Source organism: Numida meleagris, chromosome Z (genome assembly GCF_002078875.1).
Source record: "Numida meleagris isolate 19003 breed g44 Domestic line chromosome Z, NumMel1.0, whole genome shotgun sequence".
NCBI classification, from domain to species: domain Eukaryota; kingdom Metazoa; phylum Chordata; class Aves; order Galliformes; family Numididae; genus Numida; species Numida meleagris.
This window is the reverse complement of record NC_034438.1, coordinates 8,604,166-8,629,701: the sequence shown is the minus strand read 5'-3', so window position 1 is coordinate 8,629,701 and position 25,536 is coordinate 8,604,166. Positions and strand designations below refer to the sequence as shown.

General features: G+C 56.0%; 1 protein-coding gene across 5 annotated transcripts; it reads right to left on the bottom strand.

Annotated features, from left to right (window-relative positions):
* Positions 1,229–16,527, bottom strand: DNAJB5 (DnaJ heat shock protein family (Hsp40) member B5). 5 transcript variants are annotated; one of them, XM_021381099.1, is made up of 5 exons: positions 16,420–16,519; positions 14,952–15,086; positions 10,754–11,001; positions 6,903–7,501; positions 1,229–3,067 (listed from the first exon to the last, which is right to left on the bottom strand). In XM_021381099.1, exons 2-5 carry the CDS (start codon positions 14,987–14,989, stop codon positions 2,834–2,836), a joined length of 1,119 nt encoding a protein of 372 aa, XP_021236774.1. In that variant the 5' UTR covers positions 14,990–15,086; positions 16,420–16,519; the 3' UTR covers positions 1,229–2,833. The 5 variants fall into 5 exon arrangements, with proteins under 5 accessions (XP_021236774.1, XP_021236776.1, XP_021236777.1 ...); XM_021381101.1 differs by lacking the exon at positions 16,420–16,519 and adding an exon at positions 13,195–14,796 and having other exon boundaries at positions 14,952–16,400; XM_021381102.1 differs by lacking the exons at positions 14,952–15,086; positions 16,420–16,519 and adding an exon at positions 11,096–13,180.

Here is a 25,536-nt window from a genome sequence, read left to right as displayed (position 1 = left end):
GTCTGTCCTTGCACCGCATCCGTTCAGTGCCGTCAGGACAACGCTGCCAGCTCGTGGGGATGTGCTGCTGCTGGGTGAAGTGTTTGCTGTCTGCCAGCCAGGGAGGGGAAAAAGATCACGCCACGCGAGGAGCTCTTCAGGACCCCTAAAAGCCTTGCCCAGCTCTGGCGACGAGCAGGTTTCTTCTTCCCTGATGCTTTGGGGTTGCCACCATGCACTGCTGAGCTTGGCCAGGGCAGGTGGCAGATCCAGCCCGGCAGTGCTGTGCACTCTGCAGCCTGGGGCAGGAGGCAGGGGGTGGTGGTGTGCGTCTCAGTTCCTTGGAGCTCATTTCCCTGCCTCCTCTCCTAATTACAAATGCTGATTAAATCCAGGTAGAAGGGCTGGAACCCCTCTGTCTTGGGGTGGGGACAACACCCAGGGGAGCTCTGGGAAGATCTGCCTGGAGCAGTGCATGGGGCTGGAGTACCCCCAGGCAGGCAGAAGCAGGGAGCTCGGCTGGGCCCTTCCCGTGCTGCCACGGCCAGCAGCTCCCTGGCCCTACAGCTCGGCTCCACCAGGCCCGAAGCGTGGGGCACGGAGGCCCCCAATGCCCCAGGCCCTGGATTTGGAGGCGGGTCCGGCACGGCCCCGTAGTCTATGGACTCACTTGGTCCCTGCTGCCAGCAGAGGGCAGGCGGTGGCTGTGCTCCCTGCGGCCCCAGTCCCCCTGTTCCCCCCGTGTCCCTGGCACAGCCTGCCCTGAAGCCACCAGGGATGGACCACGGCTGCTGCTGCCCCCAGGAACAAGCTGCAGGGTCGCACGCAGCCCTGGAAGGGGGGGCAGGAGGGAAGGATTGGTGCAGAGCCGCGTTTCAAGCCCCTCCCACAGCAGAGCCGGGCTCAAGCAGGTCACTTTGGTCCTGGCCACATTCAGGGCTAGAAGTCTCCAAGAAAGGATTTCCTTGGTGGACTGACCACACTGATGGGCAAACACTTCTCCTGGCATCAGTGGGAATGCCCCGGGTGCATCCTGTGCTGCTCTGCTCACCCAGCGCCAGGGTCCCTCCGAGAAGAGCTGGGTCCCAGCATCCCTCCAATGGGAGAGGTGGGAACAGTGCGAGTCTGAGCCCCTTCCCTGCATCGAGGGAGAGCACAGCCCCAGCACCTCCCACCACAACACGTACCAAGGAGTTCTATTTTTCAAAATATTTTTTATTTTTCTTCAATACGGACATTACAAAAAAAAAAAAGTTACATTAAAAAAAAAAAAAAAAAACCAAAACACTATAAAACATTCAGGTCTCATTGAAACTGAGAAAAACAAAGCAGCTTGCATCTGTGTGCTGACCTGTCTTCTCGCTCCATCAGTGTCCACCAGTTTTCTGCATGCTGAACTCCAGAGAGAACAGTGGAGGGAAAAGGCGTCACACCCCAACCTGAAGTCAAACTGGTCGATAAATTAAGTAGTGCTTTAATAATGCAAGTGCTCTATCCCCATGCCCACGGGCTGTCCTCCCGCCACGTGATGCGCTGTACAGCTGTACGCCTCCGGACCCCTGCTTCAAGTCAGTGATTTCCCTTTACAGAAAGCTGCCCCGGGGAAGCACCTTGGCTTTCCCAGCACCGGCCGGGCAGACGCGGAGCGGCGGCGGAGGAGCCGCATGGAGCCCGGCTGGCCCCTCCTGGGAAAAAACTGGCAAGAGGCAGAGTTGGCCGAGGAAGGTAAGAAATATAAAAATTCTCCTGATGGAAATCCGAAGTTTTTAAAAAAATACAGCATTTGAAAACCAAACCACCAAGCGGATTGCCTCATGCTCCTCTCAGCTCCACCGTCACACCCAGAAACACCTCCTGAATTAAACTTCCCCGTAGAAAAATATATACACGTGCATTTCTCTACCTATTACAATCTCTAAGGTTGAACTCGAACACTAGTCAAAACCACGGCTCTGCTCACGCTTGGCTCTGCTGTTGCACCCAGTCTTGTGCTACACATTCTCCACTCTCGCAGGCAGGTTGTTTGTCTGGCTGAGCTGCTCACCGGCACTGGGGCCAACCACTCCAGGAAACCCAAAACGGGCAGAGAAAACCCTTACGGAGTTACCTAACGAGCTAAATATATGTATTAAAAAATAAAGCAGCAATGCAAACTCAACACATCTGAACAAGAAAGCTCCCAGCCTGGGCAGGAGGCTGGAAGGGACCGTCCCCACTGCTCTGAGCTCCGTCGATTGGCACAGGTGACACTCGGTGGTGGTCTTGGCACAGGAGAGGGGACCGCAGTAGGATTGGGTGCTGTGGTCCCAGGTTAGAAACGGTCCGGTAGGAGCAGTCCCTTCGCCGTACGCGCTCAGGACGGTTTCCTTGGCACCTCGGTACGGCCGGGACCTCGAACAGCAGCAAGTATCAAAGAAGGGAAGAGAAATCTAACACGGAGGGATGCGAGATCCCATTTAACGTGAGTCCTATTTACACTGCGCTGAGCTCCCTACAATCCCACCCTCCGGTCAGAAAGTTGGCTTGAAAAGCGGGTGACACAAAAACCACAAAGTGATGCACATCCCCAAGTCACAGCCCGTGCCATGCGCTTGTGCAAGGCAGCAAAGCCGGACCTCTGAAAGAACAAAAAAAAGGCGGCAGCTGGGAGAGAGGTGAGGGCAGGAGACTCTCCCGCCACTGGAGTACAAAATGGGTCAGGAGGGGCAGGGGTAGGTGGGACAGATGGGAGTTTTGGGGAAGAAAAGTGGGTTTTTTGCATTTGAAAGTGCTCAGGCACCTCTGCTCTGTGTGAGCCAGGTGCTGTGGCACGTGCATTTGGAGTATTGCTGCTTGGAGGAGAGTCCCCGGGGCTCTAGGAGCACGGGAGGTGCTGCTTGAGGATCTGTCTCGTCTGGGGAGCTATTCTGTCCGGGAAGCGGATTTTGAACTCCACGATCAAGTCTCCTCGCTGGTTGGGGGCCTTGGGGAAAGGCAGCCCCTCCCCACGGAGTCTCTTCACTGTGCCTGGCTTGATGATGTCGTTGCAGGGCAGCGGGATCACCCTCCCGTCAATGGTGGGAATGTTCACGGTGCAGCCGCAGAGGGCCTGTGGGGATAAAAAGGGAGACACACCATCAGTCGGCCCCGTAACTCTGCACCAAGAGAGTCCTGAGCCCCCCGTCCTGTGCTGCAGAGTCCCCATCCCTGCTCCTCCCCACGGCACCACCAATGACCAACAACAAGCAGCCTAAATTTAGCCCCTCACCACCCGACTGGGGAGCCGGGATGGGGATAGGGGCAGCCGAAAACCCAGCTGAGCTCATCGGATGCCTCTGCAACCCATCAGCTGTCACTGCGCGGAGCCCGGGGTTATCTATAGCACAGCCCAGGGGCACGTGGCACAGCACAGCCACGCGGCACGACACCACACTTTCCTGGAAGCTGGGGCCGCTCGACGGGCTATGGCATCGCGCCGCTGCCCCACGGCTATTTTTACACCTTGGTGGCCCAAGAAGGAAGCAGCAGCGAGGCAGGACCCAAAAACGCAAGCGTGGGGAGGGTGACCCCAGTGGGCCCTGTATTCCCACCACAGGTAGATCCTTTCTTTCCTGATTCCCCCATGGCAAAGACAAGAGGGGATTTTAAAGCTGCCATTCCCTCCCCAGAACTGGGTGCTGCCTACTGCAGAAGCCGGCAGCAGCCGCAAACCAGCCTGCATGAGCAAACCACGTGACGTGGGAATGCAGCAAGAAAATCCTTGTGTCCTTAAATAACTCAGACAGCTCTGCTGTACACGTGGGCAGCAGTGTCTCCAGGCTTTCAGCAAGGAGAGAGGCTGCAGAGCGATACTTCTGGAAGGGGAGGATTCCTGGGGCTGGTCCTGCCCTGCACACAAAGCACTTGTCCACCCCCATCCCCCAAAAGACGCCCAAAAGGAAGTAGGGGAGGATGCTCTGCAGCTGCCTCCTCTGAAAAAGCTTCCAGTGCCATCACAATAGGAGGCACCAGCAGGAACAGCTCTCCCGCTGGTCCCTGTGCTGCTGAGGCTCTGCAGAAAAGCCAACACAGCCCCATCCATGCTGGGCTTGGATCTTGGGCTGAGAAGAGAAGGCGGGAGGCTGCAGCCAGGTTTCAGGTTGGATATTAGGAAAAATTTCTTCCAGAGTGAGTGAGTGAGATGGAAACAGGGCAGGAGAAATGTGGCTGGGATGTTTGCATCCAACCCACAGAAGAGCATGGGGGATCGCTGGAGCAGAGCCCTGCCAGGCTCAGACCATGGGTGCTGCCCCCCAGCACCGTTCTTGCCGTGCAAAAGCAGAGAGATGGGAGCAGAAGCAAGCGGGAACAGCACATACAGACAAGATCTCAGCGTTTCCTTTGAAAGCCAAGATGTAAGAGTTTGAGGCCATCACTCCGCCACCGTCTGTTCCTGTCTTTTATCCTTCTGGCCCAAATTTGCTGCCGTGTAAGAAACTGGTTGTCGAAGCAACACAAGAGCCCATTCCAGGGCGAGATGCGGTGAGCGCAGCCATGGGAGCTGCCCTGCATCCTAGAAAGCATCTCAGTTTCTGCCTGAGTATGAAGCCGGTGCGGGTTTGCTGTCTGAGCCGTGAGCGCTGAGCTCCATCTGGGTCAGCAGCGGTCCCGCTCTGCTGGTGGCAGCGGGGGGGCTGCTGGGTACCTCAAGGAAGGTGATGTCAGGTGAAGGATGCTGCGGGGCTGTGCTGCTCCCATCTCCCTCAGAGCCCACCAGTGCTGACGATCCTCCCGGGAGGCTGACAGGGTTGTTAGCGGCGTCACTCCTCCCTCCCTTGGGCACCCACTGTGATTTTTGGAACGGACACTTCCCTGCAGCCCACAAGGCTCTAGGGAAGCCCAGCCCCACCTCCTGCATCTGCAACAACCATGCTCCAAGGAGCCACGGTGCCACACAGCTGCCCATCCTTGGCATCCCCTGGTCATCACCTCCGCTTGACCCAGCACTGCTGGAGGCAGCTTTGGGGGTCGCAAGTTCCTACCACGGAGCCAGGAGATCGAGTTCACAGCTGCTCCAGTTTGGGAAGGAGACACAAAGAAGCAGATGATGCTGTGTTTCCGAGGGGCAGACCCCCTGCCCCGCTCCCCATGGGTCTGCACATGACCACGAGTGGGATGGCAGCTCCCAGCTCCTGCTGGCACCATGCTGTGCTGCTTGCTCCGGCAGCAGAGAAGCCCAAAGCTCCAGCTAAAAAAAGATTTTTGCAAGGATGAACAGCGCGAGGAAAGCACTTGAGGCTATGGCTGTAGGCTTAGGTGATGAAGAGGTTGTGCTGTGATTTGCTCCATCACATACTGAAATGATGGCATATGGAGTCGGGGAGCTCCTGGCATCTGCTCATGTTTTGCAGCTCTTAAGCTACTGCTTCTCATGAAAGATGAAAGCAGCAGAGCACTGCCCTGCCATGGCAGGCATTGGGCTGAGGGTGGCAGCCAGGCCAGCAGCTCCCTGGCACATTCAGTCTGCGATGAGGCTGTGCAGAGAACAGGAAGCCCGGCTCAAAGAGATGAGGAATTTGCCCGGACCAGCAATTTCCAGCAGTCTCTCTTTGTGACTGCATCAAGCAAAGCAAATGCCAACACAAGCCCTGTTCATGGGCAGCTGGCTCGAGATCACAGTTGTCCTGCAGGCAGGAGCCAGGCAGCTCTGAGCACAGCTCTGTCCACCTGGACTAACAGGTCGGGCATGGGGAGAGCCAGCCTGGGGTTAATTTTAACAGATATGGGAATGCACAGAAGGAAGCATCTGAGATACGGCATGCAGGATGCCATAAATGAGGCAGCCTCTCCCAAGTATTTCCACAGAGGCCAGTCACTGCAGGAATAACCTCTTAGTTTGAATCCCTTCTGCACCATGAAGTAAAATCGACTCCCATCCTATAGGTTAACATGAGATGAGCTTGTTGCAGAGCGCTCAGCTCTGCCTGGCCCATGGTGCTCCCTTGGCCCCAGTACAGACAGCAGCAGCCTGTGCCATTGCAGAGCTGTCTACTTGCTGGCACGCTCAGGAGCTCACGTTTCCCTGCCTCGGGTCTGGCCCATTGAGCTTATTTCTATTAAATGCTACTGAATTTCAGAACATAAATCTGTCTTCAAAGAAAAAAAAAACCAGCTCATTAAGAAGACAGACAGCGTCTACAGTCTGAAAGGAACAGCAAATGGCAGCTGCCATAAACGTCAAAGTTAAATGCAGCTGCCAGCTGGGATTTATTAAAAGGTAGGTAGCAGCAGCAGCAAACGCACATCTTGTACTGAGGTAAGCTCCCCATCTTCCACATCTTCACAAAGTTTGCTGCCCTGGTGCAGTGAGTCCCACTGTGACCTCCAGGACTGATGGCATGGATGTGATGCATTTTGCTCACAGCCTGAATATTTTGCTGATTTTGCCCTGTATTCAGGGAAGGAAGAACCACAAAAAATCAACTGTTTGGGCTGAAGCAGGACTCAGCAAGAAAGAGGCGTGCCCCTGCCTTCTGACCAGGTGAGAAGGCATCTGTCACCACATGGGACAGTGGCTGAGCCACAGCTGCAAGGCTGTGAGAACAGGCAGGCACCAGACTTGTGTCAGCAAACTTGGGTTCTCCCCTGTCCCGACAGAGTGCATGAGCTCTCTTCCTCATGTGAATACCCTACTCTGAAATAGAAGGGTAAGACATACGGGCAAAGGAAAAAACGTGTAAATACCACTTGTGTCTGCCCAGAAGCACAATGTGTTCAGCAGGGACTGCAGTACCCGTGTCCTACACCCTGCATGGTGGTTGAGCACCTCTCCAAAACTGACCATTGGTCTCTTGTGCCCTACCTGGCCCCCCTCCAGCACAGGAAGAGGACTGGCTCCCATCTTGGTTCATGTGACACAGCCCCGTGCCACCTCTCAGCCTGTGCCATTTCCCACTGACACCCACCTCTTTAAGACTGATGTTTGCGGTGTAGACCACGTTCGTCCCATCCCTCTTGAAGTGCGAGTGAGGCTTGTCCTTGAGGATGAAGACGATGTCAGCGGGGATGTTGTCTGGGGTGGCGTCCCCTTCTTTGGGGAATGTGATTTTGGTTCCCTCCTTCCAACCCCGTTTGATGACAATGTTGAGGATCTTATCCTCAGTCCGCATGGTCCGGCCATCAGGGTTGAGCCTTCTGCGGGTGATCTTCATCCTCTTGGTGGAGCCGTGGTAGATCTCTTCCAGGGACACCTTGAGCTCATGGATGACAGGTGGGTCTTGGACCTTCCTCCGCGTGTGCAGGGACTCCTGGTGCCGCCGGTGAACCCCGTTAATGCCGTTGAAGCCAAACCGGCCGAAGGCACTGAAAGGATCATCGTCATCATCGATATCCATATCTTCCTGGTCAAAGCCGTTGAACATCCGGGAGCGGCTGCTGGCGAAGAAGATATCAAAAGGGTTGGAGCCTCCGAAGAAAGACGCAAAAGTGGCGTGGGGGTCTCCATGGAACGTGTAATGGAAAGTGTTCCCTGAGCCACCTGAGGAGCCACCTCCAGTCTTAAGACCTAGAAGAGAATGGGGAAGACAAGATATTAACATCCCCTGCCAGGAGAAAGCTGCTGAGACGCATGGCACCCCTACTCTTCACGCAGCAGCATGATCTCTGCAGGCCAGGAAGGCACCACCTCAACCTATGGCACACATCCTGCTTGTACCTCACATGAAGCTGCATCAGAGGAGGGTCAGACTGGCTACTAGGAAAAGCTTTTTCATCGGAGGGTGGTGGGCATGGAACAGGCTCCCCAGGGCAGCAGTCACAGCCCTGAGCCTAACATAAGTCAAGAAGTGTTTGGACAATGCTCTCAGATGAGGGGTTTGAATTTTGGGTGTGGTCTTGTATGGACCCATGAGTTGGATGATCTACGTGGTCCCTTCCAACTTGGGTATTCTGTGATTCTATACCCAGCAAACTCAAACTCAAAAGCTCTTCAGGTCCTGTTCCTTCTAAAATGCTTGTTTGGTTACCTCTTTCCATCCGACACATTTAATGACTAGCCCATCTTCTTTTTTTTCCCTGATGGCAGGCTCCCTTCTGCCCAAACAGCAGTGTTTGTTCTGCTGTGCCTTCCAAGCCTGAACAACTGACCCCCTCCCAGTCCCACAGCACAACCTCACCACCTCTAAGTGTAACAGCGGTGCTTCTTGCCAAACACCCTTGCCCAGTCCAGAGAAAACCAGCCAAAGAAACCCTGTGCATTACAGGAGATTAAGCATCCCACCATCAGCCACTCTATGCTGCAGGTGGAGCAGATTTGCCATGGTCGGTGTTCTGTGTCCTTGATATTCAGTCAAGGATCTCAAAAAAACCCACCTCGGGTGAGTTATCTATTACCCAAGGTGAACTGTGTTGACAGCAGTACCACAGGTAATCCCTAGAGGTCATACCAATAAGATGCCTCTGGGATCTCGTCTTTGACCAGGAAAGGGTTAATACAAGCCAAGCTCAAGAGCTATTTTCAGGGCATGCTGGTGAAAGTAGAGGACTATTTCTGATGGGCTGTTGTTGCGCCAGTACCGTCCTCACTGTTGGCAGCAGGAGGGAAAAAACACAGAGGGGACATGCTCTGACTGCTGAGTTTACTCTCCTGGGTGGTGGAGGATTTTTTCTTCTCCTCACACCCTCTCTAGCAGGATCTCCTTTGCCCAGCTGGGCTCTTAGCCCCCTCATGGGGTCTGCGGCTCTTATTCACCTTGCCTTGCCATGCTGCAGGACAGAGGGGACACTGGTGAAGTTGACTTTGGGGTCTGGCTGGTTCCACAAGGGGTGAGGAGAGTGGCAACATCCCTCTCCAACTCTCAGCTGTGCAAGTCTAGTTTTGAGAGCTCCATCCTCATTTGGCACGGTTCCCAGGTTGGGGCTGGGCTGTAGGGCACGAGGATCAAACCCCATGAGCCCATCCCACTCCATGGGGCCCTGGAGACCCTCCACAAACACTGACACCTGGACCATGTTGCTGCAAGCTGCAGTTCAGTTACTGTCCTGGATGGGCAATGCAAGACAGTATTTCCCAGCGCAAGGGACGGGGCAGGCTCTGCCCGGGGGGAAAGGATCCCAATTGGAAGTGTCCTGGTGCGTGACTATGGGCACCAGAGACTGGGCTACTAACTGGGAGCTATGGGAATAACTCAGTGGCTACAAGCCACAGGGAAATCCAAGCCCTGCCCTTGCACATACAGTGAGCCCAGAGATGTTCAGCAGCACAGAGCAGAGGGGAGATGACCGAATCTGCTGGGGCCACTGACACTGCTCACCTGGGTGCTGCTGGTGCTTGAGTTCTGCAGAGCAGGTCTGCGATTTCTGCAGGCAACCCCATGCCCCCTAAGGGCTGAACCTGCTGCTGCTTTTGCTTTGGGTAATTCAACCCCAAATCTGGCTATGGGGTCAAGGACAACGAGGTACAGCCAGCCCCGAGCTCAAGTGCCATGTGGGGCCATTCCCCCACAGCTGTTTTCTTCTGCACTACTGAACTCACTCTTACTTCAGCTGCTCCTGCTGACAGACCCCGTCCCTGGGCTGTGCAGCCAGCAGCTTTCACCTTTACGCAGTTGCTTTAATCCCACGATGCCCATCAAAGGCAAAGGCAGGGTCCGATTTCAGCGGTGCCTCCAAGGAAATGCTGCTTTCTCCCTTGAGAAAGCCACTTCTAATTTTAAACAGCAGCAAACCACCGCGGCTCTGTGCATCCCCTGTGGCAGGGACATAAATAACGGGTTGAGTAACGCCTATAGGCAGCACGCACTGCCAGGCAAAGATTTCCTGGCGCTTCACCCGAGGTTTGCTCACATAAACCTGGAGGGATCTCCCCCAGGTCTGCTCTCACACCCTGACTGCTGACAGCCTTTGGAACCTCAGGCCACGTCTTCATGGAGCTCCTCCGTTTTTCCCTTAAGTTTTGTAAACTTCTCGTTCCCCAGCATCTTTCAGGAGTGGGAACAATTTCCATCGGTCAGGAGCAAAACTCTGTCCCCCCTCCAGTCTTCCCCCCTAAGAGCCTGCTCCATGCCTGCTGGGAGCAGTACAGGGCTGATAAGGAATCTCTGCTGTCCCAAAAGCAGGTGCACCTGCTCGCTGGGCCCCCAGGAGGGGCTGCACCTTCCACTGAGCACAGTGGATGGGCTGCTCTTTTCAGCACCCAAGTCCCCGGCTGATTAATGCCGATGCTATTCGGTGCTCTCCTCACCCTCAGCAAATGGGGTTGCATGCTTCCATATTCGACTAATAAGGCTGTGTGCGGTGGAGCCGCTCTCCTCCTCCATGCCAACCGGGAGACAACAGCAGCCGCTTGGTTTCAAAACAAAAAGCCTATTACTTAAATTGGGAAAAGCTTTGAATCATGTAGGTCAGCCTGTCCTGGGGAGAAAAGTGGGACTGGCAGCACGTGAACAGGGAATCTGCGGGGGACATCCAGGCAAAGGGAACACTGCTGTGATGGAAATTTAGGTCGAGGAAAGGGTTGCTCTAGCACCGTCCTAGCGCACGAGCTCCATTCTCTTCCATCATCTCAGCATTTGCCCTTCTGGGGTGGCACTGCCAAACACAAGGTGCCATCTCCCTGGCTGGGGAGCAGGGAAATGGGTCAGGATATTATTTCTGGCAGCACAGCAAAGCAGGGCTGGTGGAGCAGTGACTCTCCCCACTTCAGCTCCCAGCAAACTCTGCTTGGAGGTACTGCAAGTTGGGGTTTTGCACCCCATCTCACCCATACCAACCTCCTCAGCAGCCTGGGATGCCTCTGTGCCCCACACGGACCCCTTACCTTCCTCCCCGTACTGGTCGTACACAGCTCGCTTTTTGGGGTCGCTCAGCACGTCGTAAGCCTCTGCGATCTCCTTGAACTTCTCCTCAGCGTTGGGGTCTTTATTCTTATCGGGGTGATACTTGAGGGCCATTTTCCGATAGGCTTTCTTGATTTCATCCTCGTTGGCTCCGGACTGGATGCCCAAGATCTTGTAGTAGTCCTTCCCCATGACGGCGGCGACGCTGCCAGGCGCTGAGTACTTATTCCTGAAAGCAGAAAGACGGCACTCTGTAAGGCGAGCTGGGGCACGGTGGGAGGTGGGACCAGCACCCACTTATTGCAGAGCTCCCCGCATCGTACCGTGCAGCAGCACCGCGGCCACCCCAAGTCCAAGTTTTCCTCCGAGGTGGGGCACAAGCAAAGCACAGGGATGCATTAACGCGGCATGGCCAGCACGTCCCTTGGCTGCAGCTTCCCCTGCCCCATTGCCAAGGTGGGGACTGAAGGAGCCATCCCGTGTGCTCCGCTTGCTGGACAGGGAGCACCGCTCGATGCGCGGGGCGGTTATAGGGGCGAGGACGTCACCAAGGCTGTTGTAGGCGTGACGGGCTAAATGCAGCCGTGACCCCCCCCGCCACTGGGATCTGCAACCCCATACAGGGCACCAGCAGGGCTGGAGGGGTTGGGGAAGCAGCAGGGACTGCGCCGCCGCGTTCACCTTGGAGGAACTTCAAACATTTTGTTCCTGAAAGCAATTGGCATTCAGCTGGAGATAAGTGCTTCCAGCATGTCAGAGCTTTAATTTGTATTTAGCGCAGAGGGAACGAAGCCGTTAGACAGAAACATCTTGCAATGGTGGGAGGCTTTTTTCTTTAAAAAAAAAATTAAAATAAAATGCTTTCTAGCCTGACTTGCACTCCCTTAGAGTCTCCACGTAACCACTGCAGTAAGCCAGAATTATTAAGTGTTTTAAGAGACGGCGAAATGCCATCGCAGCCTGACACGATGCGGTGAGGTCAGCACAGGCAGCAGCTCCCTGCACTCACTTTCTCCATCATGTGGGAGGCTCAGGACAAAGCCATGCCTATACTAAGGCATTGAAAACCCAACAGCCACAGCCCGAGGAAAAGGGGTGGCAGTTAATTCACTCCACAGGCATGCTGAGGAACAGCAAAACCCAGTGGGGTCATGGAAACTCGGGGAGCAGCTCAAGGGGTCATGAGGCCCAGCTTTCCCAAACAACATTTTCCATTGCTTCTTCCCATCTGGTTTCCCCACTGAGAGCTCCTGTCCCTCCCCAGCCAACCCTCACTGGGTACTTGCTCCTTAGAATCACAGAATCATTAAGGTTGGAAAAGACCACAAAGATCACCAAGCCTAACCCCAGTCCATCCCCACCATGCCCACTGACCACACCCCTCAGTGCCACATCTCCACATTACCTGAACACCTCCAGGGGTGGTGACTCTACCACCTCTCCAGGCAGTCTGTTCCAATACCTCAACACTTCTTCAAAAGGAAAAATTTTTCCTAATATCCAACCTAAAATCCTTGCTGTGTTCTTCCCCAGACCTTGCCCTAGCTGACCCTCTGATCCTCAATGTCCTCTGCTAAGCACTTCTGCTCACATCCCACTCCCCTCTCTAGATCTGGGTGTGCTCTAATGCCACCCTCGCTCCTCCTTGGCAGCTCCAGCCCTCTGAGCCCCTCCAGCAAACATGTTTCTGCAGATGACCATCTTCAGGGCCGTCAGGTGTTCTCCATCCAGACCCACTGGAAGTCTTGGGGGCTACTCTTGCTACACTAGAGCAGAGGAGGCCACTGGGCTCGCTGCCCACTGCTGGGGCACATCTTCAAGGGTTGCACAATGACCCTAGCCATCCATGGGGACATGGTTTAGTGGGCATGGTGGTAATGGGTTGATGGTTGGAGTAGATGACCTTAGAGGTCTTTTTCCAACCTTAATGATTCTATGATTCTACCTTCCTCCAAACCACTGGTTTTACCCCTTCTGCCCCAGCCCCACAGTGCTACATGGCTTCAGGTCTGGAGGACGGGAGCAGATACCAGGCTCTGCCCCATATGCCAGTGGGGCAGAATGGAGAGGCAGCACCGAGCTATTGTTAGAGACATGAAAAGGCCTCTGGAGGCGTAGAGAGCATCCTACAGCATCTCCAGATCCCAGCTTCTAAATGCCAGCACGTTTCTGTACCAGCACAGCCCTTCAGCTTCTGTGCTAAGAGCCGCCGAGCCCACACAGCCATTATGAGATGCTCTACCCCGTGCCCACCACCATCTGCATCTGCTCTATGACTCCCAGCAGGAGCCTGTGACAAGCTGTGGGGGACGCAGTGGGTCCCCAGAGGTGGCCCAAAAGGTTGTTTCGTGCCACACTGTAGAAATAAAGCATTACCATAGCCTTCCCCAGAGCAGCGTGGCCAAGGTCAGCCACTCCTCACCTGGGGGCAGTGGCAGCCTGACGTGAACACCCAGCCCAGGACGCAGTCTCCAGACACACAGAAGCTCCTGCCTGAGACACCCCTACGGAAAACAGGCCACCTGCAGCAAGGTCAAACAGCAAACTGAAGACTGTCTAAAAACTGCTTCTACACTCAGAACAGCAGATTTCACCCACGTAGGTGCTACCAGAGACCTCACAGCCGTTCTTATGACATTACAGCAAACCCTGCTTACACCAAACCTCCTGCATGCACGCACCACCAAGAGGTCTTTGGCTGGTGGGACGCGTGCTGGGGTGCAGCCCGTTCCTGGGCACCGCCAGTCCCTCTCCCAGCCCTTGGGACACTGCACCTTGTGCCTCCCACCCTGCTCACCCGCTGCCGCCCTGGGGGGCCCAGACGGCGGCCCGCCGGATCCAGGCACGCTTCGGAGGCGAGCGTCACACGTGTGGTGGTAAAACACGACTCTGTCCCCGCACAGCCTCCCTCCCACCTCCTGGCATCAGCTGCGCCAAGCACAGCCCCGCTTTCCCCTTCTGCTCAATCATCCGTCACTGCCTTCCCATTTAACCCTGTCGAGAGCAGGGGAAATTGCTGCTGAGATGGTGGCCAAGGAGCACTGCGACGGATGAGGGTTTCAGCATTTCAGATCTGCCTTCCGAGCTGGGACACCATAGTGAAAGGCGCTGCGCTCAGAAAAACGCGGAGCAAAGCACTGCACAGATAACCCCGCTCCCCCCTTAACAAAAAGGCAGCGAGACCTTTGTTCCAGCCCCGCACATGACATCAGATCGCGCAGCCCCAGGATGGGCAAGCGGCTGAATAGCAATCGTTTGACGTAATCCCCCTGCTCCGCAGTCATGTAAGGGAACAAACCCACAATGAAGTGGTCCCACTAAGATTTTCCATCCCAGACCATAAGGTCACAGCGGGGTGATAAGTGGCGCCAGGGCACCGCGTGCACTCGAACCACAGCAATTCACACAAGACACACAGACAGCCACTTACCGGAACTTCATAAACACATTCATGCTCCAAGCGCTCCTTCGTAAAGGCTCTAATTTTATTTTAAACATTGCCCCAAGGACAGCGGGTGCAGCGGGGATGCGGGCGTCAGCGCCAGAGTGTCTTCAGTGCGGGGCGAGCGCGACGTCCTTTGTGCGCTGCCATCCCCTCCCCGCCGCCGAAACCCATCAATGAAGGCGCTCGGCAGGCAGTGATTTTCCTCTCATTGGTTTCTGGCAGATTGCTGGGGCCGGGAGGCACAGAGCTCCCAGATTAAGACATTTCCGCAGCAGGACTGCGTGCCCTCCCTGCTTCCCAGCCCTCAGCTGCCCCTTCCCTGCCGCCGTCCCTAACCCTGGGTGAGGGCAGGGAGTCCCCGCGCTCTGCAGAATGAATGGTGCGCTCCCTCTGTCAGGCTGCTGCACCCACAAAGGGAGGGAGAAAAGTGGGATGGCAGCGATGCGCGAGGCGGGGAAAAGTCGTGGAGAGTGCGGTCCCCGGGGGTCCCCTCCCCAGGTGCCCGCAGAATGGGTTCGGTGGATGCGGTCTCATTGGCAGCTGCAGCCCGAACGGCACGAAACCTCCTTCTGGAATCACCTTCATTGAGAAAAACTCACTGCCATCCCGCCCTCCCCTCTGCAGCCCAGAGTAACTTTGGAGCTGAGCATCCTCCTGCTGGTGTCCCAGGCACCGTGTCCCCATCTCAGGGATGAACCAACCCCGTAGCCCCAAGGCTTGGGGTGAATGCATACCTCTCCGCACGGCTCCAGAAGAGCAGGATGGCTGGCATGGCAGCGCCGGGGCAGGCAGACGAAGCCCAAGTTTGGTCAGGCAGCACAAGGGGAGTGCGGCAGCGGGGCAGGCAGAGCCACCCGTGCCCGTGCTGGCTGCCAGTCGCAGAGAAGCAGCCAGCGATGTCATGAGTACACGCAATGAATCATCCCTTCCCCAGGCCCCCACACGCACCGCCCGCTTTCCCCCGCCCCACTGCCAGCCCCCCCCCAACCCCCTCCCCAGCCCGGCACCCGCGTGGGGATGGGGTGAGCCCGCCCCTGCGTGTCGGAGAGGGCTCAGCATCCCCAGAGCTTCCACTGAGGGTCTCCCCACTTTTTCCAGCTCTGTGGGGGGTAACTCTATAGGAATGGGGTTGAGTCCCCTCCTCACCCCATTCCCAGCCTCACAGGCAACCACACCGGGATGGGGCTCCCCTCTATTCCCAGCCCCACTGGGATGCCATCAGATGCAAGGAGATAGGGTTCAGCCCTCATTTCCCCCCCCACATGGGGCTCCCGTCTGTACCCCTGCTGGATGCCCTTATGAGGGGTTCATCCCTTTGTTCACCCCTTGCGCGGGCTCCCCACTCTCAGCCACTGCGTGGAGATGGGGCTCAGCTTCCCCCCGCACAGGGACCCCATTCCCTGTCCCTCTCTGGGGGTGTCTGCATTTGGATGGAGTTAACCCCCCCACAGGGGCCCCCTTTATAGCCCCCTTGGGGTATCCACCCCGCATGGGGATGGGGCAAAAAGCCCCCTCCATCCCCACAGAGGGTCCCCAGTTCCCACACTGGCAGCAGTGTGGGGATGGGGCTCAGACTCCACACCACTCTCCCACGCACCGACCCCATTTTCCACGCGACGGGGCTGCGGCCCCCCGCCCCCTCCTCCATGCCCACGGACCCACATGGAACGGGCTCCCCCCCAGCTCGCTGTGCTGCCCCCCGAGCGGGGCGAGGTGACCCCGACGGGGGCTTCGGGGCGGGGGGGTGAAGGTACGAAACGCGGAGTTAACCCTTTGCCCTCCCCGAACGCTGTCACCGCAGCTGGGGACAGGGATTAACTCCTTCCTTGCCGGCCCCGCGCCACAGACTGTGACCTCGGGGGAACGGGGTGTTAGCCGTCTCCTCAACACCCGCTGCATCCCCACGGGAGGGGGTGCCACAAAACTACGCTGTGGGGGGGTGGGGGATTGGTTAACCCCCTCCTCGCCAGCACTTGGTGTTAACCCCTTCCCTGCCGGTCCCCGGGATGCGCTGTGATTCGCAGCGAGGGGGGGCACGGGCCCCTTCCTCCCACCCCCACAGGGACATCGGTGTCACACCCGCGGCGGGGCGGCGGCCCCCCACGGGGACACGCTGTCACCCCACGGGGCGGCTTTGAGGGCGGTGTTCGGCCCCATCCGCACGGTCCCAGCAGGACCAGCCCCGGCGCCGCCGGCACTCACCGCTCGCGCTGTCCCGGGGCGCCGCGCACGCACTCCGCCGCCCCCTCTCCCGCCCCCACTGGCTGTGACGTCTGGGGAGTCCCGCCCGCGCTCCCCGGGAAAGAGGAGTGCGGGGGTGGTGCCGGCCCCGCCCCACGGCGTTCTATTGGGCGCAGGTGGTGTCTGTCTCGGCAAAGCGCCGGGCTGACTGGTTTTCCCCTGAGGAGGAGGCGGGGAGAAAGGGGTGGGTGGAGCCGAGGCGCCCCTCCTCTCTATCCCCGGCGCTCATTGGACAGTTCAAGCCGACACCGCCCCTCCTGCGCGCTGTCATTGGGCGAAGGCTCGGCTCGAGGCCCCACCCTGCTCGCCGCGCCCGTGTGGCATTGGAGAGCGGCGGGATGCCCTCGCGAACCTTCTGGAGCCTGTGACGTCACGGGGCGCAGCACGGCGGCCCCCCCCCCTCCCCCAGCGGGCGTGGGGCCAAGGGGTCGCCATCTTGGGACCTTGGGGATAACGGTGGGGCCTGGCAGTGGCCTTGGTCGGGCCTTGCGGTGGCGAGGGCACCCTTGAACAGAGCTTTCCCAGAGACCCAGGGGCAGCAGCAGGTCTGTGTACCAGGTGCTGCGCACAGGGTGTGCGTTCCTGTGCCTACCAAGGGCCGTCTCCATGGAGGGAAGGACTGCGCTGCTTCCCTGTGGGTTTGGAGGTGCTGGATCCTGGCCAGGATGTGGTGCCTCTGTGGCTCTCTCTCTCTCAAGCACTGGGTCGCAGCATGCAGGGACAAGGGGCTGCTGCTTCCCACGCGGTTGCTGCAGGCCTTATGGTGTTGTCTAGGCCTTCTGAGAGCTGTACCATGCAGGAAGAGCTGCCCTTTGAGGAACCATAGTTCTGTGGCTTATGCCTGTCTGGAAGCCTTTGGTTCATCTCTGGAGCCCACATCCAGGAGAAATGTGCCCGGAAAGTTCTGACTTCGAAGCTGGGAGATGATGTGCGTAATGTGCTCGCGTCGTGATGCAAGTGCCATGTTTTTGTAACTGAGTGGAGGAGGTTTCTGAATGGGGTTATTTCAGAGTGATCTTCAGTTCTACAGCAGATCAATTGCAGCACTGCTCCCCCTGCCTGGCCCTGTGCTAGGGCTGGGGTTACTGATATGTTTTGCTGTCTCCTGGTGGCATGCAGGTGGCTGCCCATCATCATTTCCGCCCGTCCCTGAACTGGGAGAGTTCACTGTGCTCTCCGCACAGCACCTGAGTCATCATTATATTAATATGTCTATTTGTTTTGCTATCTGTGTTCTTTGAGGGATTGCTGCTTTTGCTACAAAGGGCTTGTGCCGCTCCTCCAGTGCAATGCCAGTGCCCTGGGCTTGCAAACTCCTTTAGTTCCCTTTCCCAGTCCTTCATCAGTGAAGGCATTGCAGCCCTGGCACAGAGCAGGCGCTGACTGTGTCTGCATTCAAAAATGACCACTTGGCGTGCAGCTGTGTGGGCTGAAACCAGGACAGCGGGAGCAAGTGCTTTGTCCCAGGAGGCTGCAGCATGGGGCCTGCATGCAGCCTAGAGGCCACCAAAAGCAGGGCAGGAGAAGGGTCAGCTGAGCCCCTGCCTCCCTCTCTGGGTGCTGTGGTCAGCAGTGTCCTCCTTAACCAGAGCTGCTCTTCTTCCACAGACTATCCACCAGGACATCCGGCACCCTTTTAAAGAAATGCTAGAAAAACGCAGGGAAGAGTGATGGGAATAATTAAAGGTATGAAGCAGTTTCCATACAAGGAACAATTACATAAACTAGCTCTCTTCCGTCTGGGGGAAGAGATGACTGAGGGAGGGATGACGGAGAATAATAAAATCATGTGTGTCTGGGGGAAGCTGAGCAGAGAATGGCTGCTCAAGCTCTTTTCCCTTAAAGTGCATGCTACCATCACGTGCTAAAATTGGTAGTGCACCTCAGGGCAAGAGCATGCTTCCTGCTGTGGTTTAGGATTAACCTGTGGAGCTGCTGACTTTGATGAGGAGGATGCTGAAGGTGTGAAAAACTGGTCTGGGGTCAAAAAGCAATTAAGCAAAGAGAAAATCCACTGGAGATTGGTGAGCATAGTGGTGGTTCTTCTGGCTTAGGAAGTCCCGAGGCTATGAGCTGTTGGGGTCAAGGAGCACATTGTGGAGGTATTTTCACCCCAATCTTCAGCTTTTCCCAAAGCCTTGGCTGTTGAACTCCATTCCAGGGAGAATGGGGAGGTGGGGAACGATGGCTTTTAGCAGTGCAACTGTTTTTCTGATAAAACACATCTTACATAATTACGTAGTGTTTGAAGGTCAGAGCAGCAGATGAGGCCATTGAGCTCTGCAACTCCCTACCTGCATGTTAGATGCTGAGCAAGTCCCTGGCTGCTGTGAAAGTGGTAAACATGGACCTCTCCCATGGCCCTGCCATAGCCTCCTCAGGCAGGAAGATTCTGTGGGACACTGCTCAGCCTACCTTGGGTGCACAGATCATCCCAGTGTGGCTGAGCGGGTAGGCAGGAACCAGAGCATTCACCACCGCAGTGTCCCTGGTCCTGCTCAGGCTCCCTTGATCCATGAGACAGGGAAGTCAATGGCTGGGCAAGCTTCAGAGATACATCTGAGGACACCGGGCTTGGCGGCAGCAGCAGGGTTTGTACTCTGTTCTCTACAGTGAGAGCAGCGCCCACGTATTTGGTGCTGTCTCTTCTTCCTGCCTGTTCCTGTTCCCATCCTTGGAGATGCCGCCCTCCTTTTTCAGTACCCAGAGCTGCAGGATGAGGAAAGGGCTGAAAGAAAAATCCTTTTTTTTTTTTTTATTATTACATCACTCTTTATTTTTCATTGTTGAGTAGCCACCACCTTCCCCACCTGTTTGTCTCCTGGCTGTGATCTGAGCTGGTCATATCTGCAAGATGGTGCTGGTGGTGGGTTGTCTTACAGGTCTTCGGGTCAGCACCTGCCTGCATGCTGTGTAGGTGAGCTTAGTCATGAGGCCTTGGGCGCTTTGTTCCTCTGGACTCTGGCAGCCCCTGGCCTGGCCGCAGAGGAGACCATCCATCTGAGGTGGCTCTGCCAGCCCCCAGTACCCCCAGCATTGTTGGGAGCCTCAGCACAAGGCTTGTACCTACCTGACACTGAGTGTGAGGGCAGCCAGGTGGAAAGGGTCCCTAGGAATTGTCTTGCCCAAAGCCCTGCTCAAAGCAGGCTCAGACATGGGATCACAGTGGGTTGCTCAGGCCTTTATCTGGGCTGGTCTTGAAAGCCACTGAGGACAGCGGCAGCACCAGAAGATTTTGTTCCAGCAGCCTCTCCCACGTCCTCGTGGCACTGCATCTCATCACAGCCCCCCCCGTACTCCTGAGGGCACACAGGAGGAAGGGGATGGAAACCGCTATTAATGATAATGATGATACTTAATTTGTCCTTGCCCATTGATGCTGAGGACACCGGCTGCTGCTTCCCCCTGTCAGCGCTGCCGCCGGCCGCTCCGCGCCATGCACCTGCGGGGGTGGCATAATGAGCCGTGTCCTCAGCTCAACCTGCTGCTTCCTCTCCCGGCAGCGTCTGAGCTGCCAGCTGGGTTATTTCTCTTTCCTTTCTGCCTCTATTCTCGAGTGGTTCCCAGCCAGTGTTGTCATCCAGCCTCTGCCAGAGAACTCCCCCCAGGCTGATCGCGGTGAGCCCCCACGGTGAGAACCTTGGGCTCTCTGGTGCATGTCAGGTGCGTGGAGATGGGAATGGCTCTCCTTGGGAGGACTTGGTCCTCTCCGGTACCCACACCTGTGCCCAGAGGAGCTGCTCCAGAGGAGTGGCCAAAATCAGAGTGTGGGAGTGGGATGGGAGGGTAGCAAGGAGAGTTCTGTGGTGTTTGGTGGGGACAGGATGCTGAACCCAGCATTTGGTTGAGGTATTCCCTGCTGAGGGAGTGTGATGGTGGCTGGGATCCTGTGGCACTTGTGTTCTACCCATCTGCACCATTTACCCAGCTGTGCTAAGGAGCACAAGTGGCACTGGTCGACTTCAGGGACACATCTGCACATGGAAAGCACACGCTGGAGTTGGGCTTGGCTCCATTTCAGCTTCCAGCTGTTAATGCTCGCTGTGCTTTCCTCAGTAAAGAAGTGCCATGGCACGTGATGGTTTCTCCTATGGATAACTTCAAATTATCCTTTTTAACTGCAGGTGTTCCCAGCAGGGATGCTGGCTGTCAGAATTGCAGCTAGAGTTGGGTATGCCAGAGCTAGACAAACCTACCACATCTGTTTTACGTGTGTCCATGTTGCAGATGTGCCTGGCATTGAATCCTTAATTTCTGAAAGGAGCTGACTGTAGCAAGGCCCTGTCAGTTCATCAGGGCTCAAAGTGGTGCTTGGTTGCTGTAAGAAGCTTAATACCTTGGTGGTATTACCTAATTGTGACCTCTTAAAAAAAAAAAATGACCTGAAATTATCAGGAAAGGACTGTTTTCTGAAAGAATACATTGGCTTGCTTTTATTTTATTCTCACTGTATTTTATTCTTACAGCCTTTTGTGTAGCACTGCCTTGATAGGACACCCCAAAAGCTGAGGGAACCCTGAGCTCTCCTCTGAGTTGCAGAATCACAGAATATCCCAAGTTGGAAGGGACCCATAGGGATCACTGAGTTCCCTGCCTGGCTCCACAGAGGACTGCCTGAAAATGGAGTGACGGCATCGGTGGATGGGAGAAGGGCAATGGATGTCATCTACCCGGACTTCTCCAAAGCCTTTGACAGGGTTCCTCACCACATCCTTCTCTCCAAATTGGAGAGGTATGGATTTGAAGGATGGACTGTTTGGTGGATTAAGAACTGGTTGGCTGGTCGCAGCCAAAGGGTTGTGATCAATGGTTCTATGTCAGGGTGGAGGCCAGTCACCAGTGGTGTCCCCCAGGGCTCAGTCATGGGACCAGTGCTTTTCAACATCTTTATCAATGACAGAGACGATGGAGTCGAGTGCAGCCTCAGCAAGTTTGCAGATGACACCAAGCTGAGCGATGCAGTCGATACATTGGAGGGAAGGGAAGCTGTCCAGAGGGACCCATTCAGGGTGGAGAAGTAGGCCCATGTGAACATAATGAGGTTCAACAAGGCCAAACGCAAGGTGCTGCACTTGGGCTGGGGCAACCCTAGGTATTTATAGAGCCTGGGGGAAGATCTCCTTGAGAGCAGTGCTGCGGAGAAGGACTGGGGGGTCTTGATGGACGAGAAGCTGGATGCGAGCCAGCAGTGTGCGCTTGCAGCCCAGAAGGCCAACTATGTTCTGGGCTGCATTAAAAGAGGAGTGGCCAGCAGGGAGAGGGAGGTGGTGGTCCCCCTCTACTCAGCTCTTGTGAGGCCCCATCTGCGGTACTGCGTCCAGGCCTGGGGCCCCAGGACAAGAAAGACGCAGAGCTCTTGGAACGAGTGCAGAGGAGGGCCACCAAGAAGATCAGAGGGCTGGAGCTGCTCTCCTGTGAAGAAAGGTTGAGGGAACTGGGCTTGTTCAGCTTGGAGAAGAGAAGGAAGGCTCTGGGGAGACGTCACTGTGGCCTTCCAGTACTCAAAGGGAGCATATAAACAGGCCGGGGAACGATGGTCCGTGAGGGTGGATAGCGATAGGACAAGGGGGAATGGTTTTAAACTGAGACAGGGGAGATGTAGGTTAGATATTAGGAGGAAGTTTTTCACTCAGAGGGTGGTGACGCACTGGCACAGGTTGTCCAGAGAGGTTGTGGATGCCCCATCCCTGGAGGCATTCAAGGCCAGGCTGGATGTGGCTCTGGGCAGCCTGGTCTAGGGATTGGTGACCCTGCACTCAGCAAGGGGAGTTGAAACTTGATGATCTTTGAGGTCGTTTTCAACCCAGGCCGTTCTATGATTCTATGAAAATCAGACCATAATCAGCTGAGGGATCACTCAGGTGGGGATTTAGAAGGGCACAGTTGTGCAGCTGTTGGCCACATCTGGAGCATGTGAGCTCCAATTCCCAAAGCCATATCTCAACCCAAGGTAGTGGGCTGCAAGGATGTAGCATTGCCCAGTTTCTCAAGGCACTGGAACAAACCTGGGTGTGGTTGTCTGTGGCTGGTCCACTGTGTGTCCGGTTGCAGGGTCCTGGGCTGGGGACATGGTGAAGCCTGGCAGCAGGAAGGGTGAGGGGAAGCAGAGGGCTAATGTTAAGGAGAGCGCTGACAAACACCACGCTACAATTTGTTGAAAGAGAGCAGGCAAAGAGGTGAAGTCACAGTATGGAGTGGCTGGGGAGCAAACGAGCAGCACCATCTCCACCTGACAAAGTGCGGGGAGAATTAATGCATGTGCAAAACCAGCCTCGAGCTAATTTCCCCTGTGCCTGAGCCTTCAGTAAGGGCAGCAGTGCTGAATGCGCAGCCTGAAGCAGGGAGGAAGAGTGGGAGGGAGGCGGGGAGGAGAAATTGTCGCTGCTGAATGGGAACAAAAGCTCGGCGCGTTCGTTGTGCCCGGAGCAGGGCGGCTGCACTGCCTGCGGCCCCGGGGAGCTGCCGCACGCTGGGACGATTGCAGGGCTGCTTCTTGACACAAGGCCGTCCTTCAAACGGTGTGCAAAGCCCAGCGGGGCTGTGGGAACAGCGCGAGCACAGCCTGTACTGGTGGAGAGGGAACACGATCAGAGCTGGTCCCAAATTCTGGATAAGCTGAAGGAAAATGGGCACGTGACACTGAAAGTTCAACAAGAGGGGCAGGGCACAGGCGTTGGGTGCTTTAGCTTCCTTGGAGTGCAACGCTCAGTTCCTGCAGTGCTGGGTGCCATGCGGGCTCTGCACCACAGCTCGGTGCTGCCGGGAGGCTGCCAGCAAGGGGTGGGCGGTGGAGATGGGATGTTTCCTCGGGCACCTTTTTTTTAATTAAAATTAAAAAAAAAGAAAAAAGAAAAAGAGAGAGAGAGAGATAAGTTATTCTAGGAAACGAAATGAGCTGAACGCGCTCCCTCTCCCTGCACGGTGCATTTTCTTGTCCCACCCCCAGGCAGAGTTATGTAAGGACGCAGGCAGAACAGGGTCATGCCAGGTGCAGACAGGGTGCAGGCATCTCTCTGCCTCACGTGTCCTGTGCTTGCTGAGCCCTCAGCACGGAGCCGTGTGCGCACCCACGTGTGTGTGCATGTTGTATGTGCACATGTTGCATGTGCTGTGCCTGGCCATGTGTGTGCACACATGCATGCACATGTGTTGCATTAAGAGTAGAGTTTTGACGTTGCCGGAGTCTCCCCATGAGGGCTTTTGCTGGATAGTTCCTCAAACATTAAAAAAAAAGATGGTTTATTGAAGTGACAGACATAACAAATCAGGCTTACCACTGATAAATGTCCCAGCAGCAACATCATCAGTACATGTCACTAGTGCTGGCAAAACTCTAGGTATCCTGTGTGTTCTTCACCAACAGACAAAGCACAGAGCTTACCAAGAAGATGTCACTGTCCTGGAGGAGGAAGAGGAGCACAGCTTCATATCTCCCCTTCCATCTCTCTCCTTCCATCTCTCTTCCTTTCTCTGCTCACCTTTTCTCTTCTCTCCCTCCAAGATACTTTCCCTGATATCCTGAACCATACCTGTTTCCCTCCATGGGGTGATGTTGACCATCATTTGGGTGGAGAGTTGAGTTCCACATGTTCAGCATGAGTTAATGAAGCAAAAGGTCTCACTCTGGGCACTGTGGCCTTTCAGAGTCTGTGCCGAAGCATTATCATCTTTTTCCTCAACCTTTAGACAAAACAGGACTCTCCTTCTGCCACCAGACCCCCTCCTTCAGCTGCTTTTGATGCTGGCATCATGGATCTTCATCTTCAAGGCTTAGACAACAGGGAAGCAGGCAGCAACATCTTTAACCCCTCATATGCTAATCTCGCAACTCACATGTGTGTGCCAGTGTACCGTGTGCATGACAAGATGATACCTCCAGACGAGACCTTCCATCCCAGACGTGGAGATTTCTGATGTTATACCACAGTCCCCTGCAACGGTGCCCTTGGATGACAGAGAAAGAGCATGCTCTGCTCTGCATCTCTCCAGGAGGAAAAGCATATGCGTGTGCCATGCACTGTGTGCACACATCACACACCCCACTGCATGACATGGTGCACACCACATACATGCATGTGCCATGCATGTGCTGTGTGCTGTGCAGACACACGTCACAGCCCTTGGTCACCCGTCTGCAGAAGTGACATGAGGGAGGCAGTGGTGAAAGTCACCCTACTTGAGTGGGTGATCCCACGGGAGGGAGTCCAGCAGCGTGAGGAATAGGATGGCTGTCTGCTTTGCAAGCCCCTTGTCTGGGGAAGGAAAGCTCTCTGTCTCACAGTGCAGGAGGTGGTGGTCAGCTTTGCTGGGGACATGCTTGTGGGCACCTGTGTCTGCATGTGCCCATCCCTGGAGGGTCCCCTGTATCTGTGGGGACCCTTCTACCTTCTGAGCCATGCCACGCAGGACGTATCTCCCTTCTGCAGGTATCTAGGATCAAAAAGTGATGGACCAAAAAGTCCCTCCCACAGCAAGTGTGGGTGCTCCACTGCAAAGGGGGGGGACTTCACTGCAGGTGAAATCTCCTCCATCCCTGAGACCCCCAGGATGGATCCACAGGGCCACATGCCAGCAAACCCCTCAGCATTTTGGAGCTGAGTGCTGCAGGCAGCAGCTGTGGGGGGTGTCCTGAGAGGGCCAAGCGCGTCTGGCACAGAACCCATCCTGCACCCATGCTGCCTGCACCTGCTGGGCTTCCGGGGAGGCCGCATGAATGAGGCAAGTCGCTATTTCAGCGCTTCCTCCGGCGAGGCTTCTCCTTTAGAGGCAGCGTGCGTGGGTGCTGCCTGCGTATGCGCGGGGGCTCACTGCCTGCGTGTGCGGGTGGGTGGCGATGGGGGCTTCGGGAGAGGCTTTGCCACGTCAGGGAATTCACGCCGGGGGCTGGCGTGCCGCCACCAGCCCCAGTGCATCGTCTGCGTTGTGTAATGGTGCTGCTCCCTGTGCCGGGTTTCCGGGATGCTTTGGATGCCCACCGTTCCTGCAACCCAGTGACATCCCCCCGGCTTCCCCCCTGTCTGGGAGAGGTCTGTTGCAGCTGGTGGAGGGGTCTGGTATGTGGAGATGCCTTTGGCAGCC

Excerpts from the sequence above, each read along its gene's own strand:
- DNAJB5 (XM_021381099.1), bottom strand. The coding sequence starts at position 14,989 with ATGCCAGCCATCCTGCTCTTCTGGAGCCGTGCGGAGAG. Across the intron at positions 7,502-10,753 it reads CGACCAGTACGGGGAGGAAG|GTCTTAAGACTGGAGGTGGC; the intron begins GTAAGGGGTCCG and ends ATTCTCTTCTAG. Across the intron at positions 3,068-6,902 it reads CAAACATCAGTCTTAAAGAG|GCCCTCTGCGGCTGCACCGT; the intron begins GTGGGTGTCAGT and ends TTATCCCCACAG.